The sequence below is a fragment of the Cynara cardunculus genome (genome assembly GCF_001531365.2).
Source record: "Cynara cardunculus var. scolymus isolate 2C chromosome LG 11, CcrdV1, whole genome shotgun sequence".
NCBI classification, from domain to species: domain Eukaryota; kingdom Viridiplantae; phylum Streptophyta; class Magnoliopsida; order Asterales; family Asteraceae; genus Cynara; species Cynara cardunculus.
Window position 1 is genome coordinate 2,383,512 of NC_037538.1, and position 5,209 is coordinate 2,388,720.

Sequence of the window (5,209 nt, forward strand, 5' to 3'; positions counted from 1 at the left end):
AATATTATTTATTGATGTATCTTATTTAAAATTTAAAATTTAAATATATATATATATATACACACACATATATATTAATTTACATAATAAAAATAATATTTGTGTTATTTATTCAAATGAAAATAAGTTTTTAATGGAAATTAATCAGGCTGGTGGGTGAGGACCATCTACACGGCGTATTTGCCGTTCAAATGGAGTGGTCGAAAAAAATTGCCTGATTAGAGTTGTGAAAACGGCGAAAACATGAAATTTTCGTCCGATTGAAGATGGTTTTAGAGGATAAAACAAGTGAATTCAAGTTTATACTTGAATATGACGAATTAGAAGATGCTTGGTGATGGATTTATGTGTGAAAGTATGAGAGAGTTCATCCATCTTTTGACATTTAATATATATAGAGGGATGTTGGGGAAAACCCCAAAAAATTAAAAACTAGGAAACAATCTGATAATCATCATTGGATAGCATACATATGCATACAAATAATTAAAGTTGTTTTTTGGTTTTTATATATACGTGCATATCGGATAAATTGTTTATAAATTATTTTTATACAAACAGTCAAAATGAAAGGTTAACAGGTCGTACCTCAGTTTTTCATTATTTTTAATAGTTTTCCACTTAGGCCGACCCATATTAAATGATAACCATACATCAATTGATTCTATTCATTCCAGGAAGGAAAAAAAAAACATGATGGTTGTTGATTGAATAAAACTGTGAATACAGATCCCTTATCAGAGTCAAGGAGCAGTAGCTTTTACGTGCCAAGGGATGAAGCCTTTTCAGAGTTGAAAAACTTGACATTTTCGGCTAAGACTGTATACTCGGTGATGCATGCAGTCGTGCCTTCCTTACAAACATCCATTATTGACAAAGAACTTGGATTTCCTCATTTCACATCCATCGATTCTCTGTTCAACGAAGGCGTTCATTTGCCTCCATTACAATCCAAGGGGTTTCTTGGAGATGCTCTACCTCGACTTCTGAAACTCGTTGGAGATACCCAAAATAACATCTTACGCTTCGAGACCCCTGAAAGAATTCACAGTAATTACTCAAACTCTCTCACCTTATTTTCTTACATATTTGTATATATACTCGTACGTAACAAGTCTTTTGTTTATCCAATTGGTTGCAGGAGATAAGTTTTTCTGGATCAAGGATGAAGAATTTTGTCGACAAACCCTTGCTGGTCTAAACCCATGTGGCATTCACTTGGTCAAAGTATGCTTTTCAACCGGGTATCTCACATGATGGAGTTGATTTTCAATAGCGTTGTTTACTTATTTCCGTTAAGCCTTCTATGCATTAAGTTGTCTAGATTTCGATAAATTTCTTCTGTTTGAGTAAGACAAACAAAGAGGGTTGGATTATTTATGGTATTAGTTTGTTTTAGGTGGTTTAAAGGGGACAAGTGAGGGGTTCCTGGCTTATTTCATATAGCCATTTTGGCTTAATGGCTTAACGATTAAGGGCTTATTGGTTAGTTTTTCATTAGTCTTGTATAAATTAGGAAGGTTTTTCATAGATGGAAATATCGTGTTTTTTAATTGGGAGGGACATGTTTGAAAGAAAAAAAAACTTGGTTTTCTACATAAAACTTCTCCTAAAAGTTTTTTAGAATAAGTCACTATCTATGTCATTAATTTACTACCATACAGTCATGTATATATAGTTGACCGAATAAGCTGTCAGTCCCATTAAGATAACTAAACTGATAACAAACATGCCCTAAGTGTACACAACGGTCTTGTATGTATGGCGACCATTAAGCTCATTAAGCTGTAAGTGAAGTTTAATTAATTATTGCTTTGAAACATTATATTTAGCTTCTAAAACTTAGCAGTTATGATTATGGTGATTGAGTGATGACAGCTTAATTATTCAAATATCAGCACCTTTGACTCTTATGGGTTGTATAGGAATGGCCTCTAAAAAGTAAACTTGACCCTGAGGTGTATGGGCCACCGGAATCAGCGATTACAAAAGAGATAGTTGAGCATGTGATCGGAGGCTTCATCCCTCTTGAGCAGGTACCACTCATTATCGATCTCATTGATATATGATAGAACCGTAGAAGTAAAAGAGAGCACGATTACTATACGAAAGACAATTTTGGTAGATGAAACTGGAACTATGATGTACAATTAATCACTTGCAGGCTTTAGAAAGAAAGAAGCTTTTCATTATAGATTACCATGATATACTCCTGCCATATGTGAACAAAGTTAGAGAGATCAAAGATATGAAAACCACTTTGTACGGCTCACGATTATTGATGTTCTTAACTCCAACCGGAACCTTGAGGCCGGTAGCCATTGAGTTAGTTCGTCCACCTGGCAACGGGAAACCTCAATGGAAGCAAGCATTCACCCCCTCTTGGGATTCGACTGCAGCTTGGCTCTGGAAGCTTGCTAAGGTGCATTTTCTTGCTCATGACACTGGTATCCACCAGCTTGTAAGTCACTGGTAAGTGTCCCATTGTCCATAATCTTGTTTCTTTCTTTATTTCCTCCACACTAATCCCGACAAATTATGACCGTAAGATATTAGCCCTGATAAACTCAGTGTTCACAACGGCAACCCTTGTGGTTTTCTTTTCGTATCTCTTTGTTGGATTCTTATAGAAGCTCTCATATGTGATTTGAATGCGATCTTACGTTATTGGGTCAAATCTTCAGGCTGAGAACTCACTGCTGCACCGAGCCATACATAATTGCATGTAACCGCCAGCTTAGTGCGATGCATCCCATCTATAGACTTTTGCACCCTCATTTTCGGTACACGATGGAGATCAACGCTTTAGCTAGGGAGTCCCTCATCAATTGTGGGGGAATCATCGAGTCATGCTTTTCGCCCGGGAAGTATAGCATAGAGCTGAGTTCAATCGCATATGGTCAACTGTGGCGTTTTGATCAAGAAGGGCTGCCAGCGGACCTAATTAGCAGGTAAGACGTAATATCATTGCAACAAAATCGACTTTATATAGCACATAAAAAATGTCTAAATGTTCTAATAAATTGTCTTATAGTACCAAACAATTGTATGTCATGTGCAAAAAAGTGTTATAACAAGATGTTGCAACATATTTAGGCATCCGAATAAGTTTTTTACAATACTTTTGAAATAGTGTCATATTAGTTCTTTTATAAGACACATTTTTGAAAAGTATCCTATGAACAAGGCTTTTTACAGGCCACTTATTTTTATAGGACATTTGTGAAATAATATCATATAAAAAGATTAATATGACATTTTATTTCAAAATCGTAGTAAAAAACTTGTCAATGTGTTTAAATAATCTTATCAACGTAAGTCCTATAAAGTAGTCTATTAAGATATTTAGGGCTTGTTTGTTAGCAGCTTAATGAGACTCAGAGCTTATTCGTTCAGGTATAGATAAGTGCTTGGTGGTGGCTTAATGATATAAAAAGTGGTTTATTCAATAAGGTTTTAAGGGGGAGCTTTATGCAGAAAGCCAAGTTTTTTTCAAACCAGCTCCTTCCAATAAAAAAAACACGCTCCTTCCATCTATGAAAAAACTCTCCCAAACAAAAAATTTCTCAATCTGTACAAAAAAATTAATCCACATAGACAACTTTATCCTTATATGAGTTCTGTTTACCAAATTTTTTATTAAGTCATGTATGAATAAATTTGTCTGTGCAGATAAATTTGTCTATCTGGATAAATGAGTGTTGTTTACTATTTCTTATCTGAACCAACGGTCTAAATAACATAAATGACCGATTTACCCCCAAATATTAATTATTTGAACATAAAAAAAAAGTCATAAAGAGGCCGACGATGGGGTGTCTCATATGGGAAGGAGGCGGTACTTTAAATAAGAAGTAGGGGTGTCATTTTTGTGGCTTAATGGGAACAACACATTATTTCTATTTGTGTGATTAAGCCACGTTCTGTGCGAATAAGCCGTAAATAAACAACCCAAATGAGTTGTGTGAATAAGTCAGATAGACCAATAAGTCTAATAAAGCCGCAAGTAAACAGTCCCTTAATAGGAAACCAACCAAACAAACAGCCCTCAAAAGACATATTCGGGCAGATTTTGTTTTATTGTATATTTTCTCAGTTGTAACTAATTTGAAATTCTAAACTTGTTAATGTTAATGTTAAGGGGTATGGCTGAGGAAGATCCGAACTCTCCGCATGGTCTGAAGCTAGCCATCGAAGATTATCCATATGCAAATGACGGTTTGGTCCTTTGGGATGCGATTAAAGGTTGGGTTACTGATTATGTCGACCATTACTACCCTAACGCCGATCTGGTAGCATCTGATGAAGAACTTCAAGCATGGTGGACCGAGATCCGCACGCTGGGTCACCAAGACAAAAAAGACGAACCATGGTGGCCTCTTCTCACAACTCCACAAGACCTTATCGGTACCCTTGCAACAATGATATGGGTGACTTCCGGTCACCATGCGGCTGTTAACTTCGGCCAGTATGACTATGGAGGTTACGTTCCTGGCCGATCCACCATCGCTCGAATCAAAATGCCATGTGAAGACCCAACAGAAGAAAGATGGGAGAGTTTTCGGCACAGGCCTGAAGACGAACTATTGGCTACGTTTCCTTCTCAACTTCAGGCGTCACAGGTGATGTCGGTTTTGGATGTGTTATCGAATCATTCACCGGATGAGGAATATATCGGGGAGAAAATGGAGCCATCGTTCGAGCTGAATCCGAAGATAAAGGCAGCTTATGAAAGATTTGCAGGAAAGTTGAAAGAGTTGGAGGGAATTATTGATGATAGGAATGCAAATACGAATCTGAAGAACAGAAATGGAGTTGGGATTCCTCCATACCAACTTCTAAAGCCTTTCTCAAAACCTGGGGTGACTGGCATGGGAGTCCCTAACAGCATTTCTATCTAAGCTCAATGGATCATATATCTTGAATAAATTCACACTGTATGGACCCTTTTGTTCAAATATATTTTGAAGGATCTTTTAGGGGCCGTTTACCTAAACACTTACCGGTAAAATTTTAATACTATCGCTTACTTACCGGGTAAGATTTTATTCACTAAAACGTCTCGTATACAACAATTTATCCTAGTAAGCGCTAACCATGGTAAGAGTCATCGTCCTTACGTACCACAATTAACGCTTACCGGGTAAAATTGTTGCATATGATGCCGTTTTTGTTGACTAAAATCTTGCTGGTTAAGTAAATGATAGTG

The 5,209-nt window shown here is 36.6% G+C and overlaps 1 protein-coding gene across 1 annotated transcript in view; it reads left to right on the forward strand.

Annotated features, from left to right (window-relative positions):
- The window catches only part of LOC112521264 (linoleate 13S-lipoxygenase 2-1, chloroplastic-like), a 10,712-nt gene extending 5,728 nt beyond the window's left edge, over positions 1-4,984 (forward strand). The window contains exons 4-9 of the mRNA XM_025130024.1: positions 730-1,050; positions 1,142-1,227; positions 1,926-2,036; positions 2,165-2,472; positions 2,685-2,951; positions 4,142-4,984. Of these exons, the coding sequence (XP_024985792.1) occupies positions 730-1,050; positions 1,142-1,227; positions 1,926-2,036; positions 2,165-2,472; positions 2,685-2,951; positions 4,142-4,901 (1,853 nt within the window). The 3' untranslated portion in view covers positions 4,902-4,984. The remainder of the gene's footprint in view (positions 1-729; positions 1,051-1,141; positions 1,228-1,925; positions 2,037-2,164; positions 2,473-2,684; positions 2,952-4,141) is intronic.
- Positions 4,985-5,209: the final 225 nt, after the last annotated feature.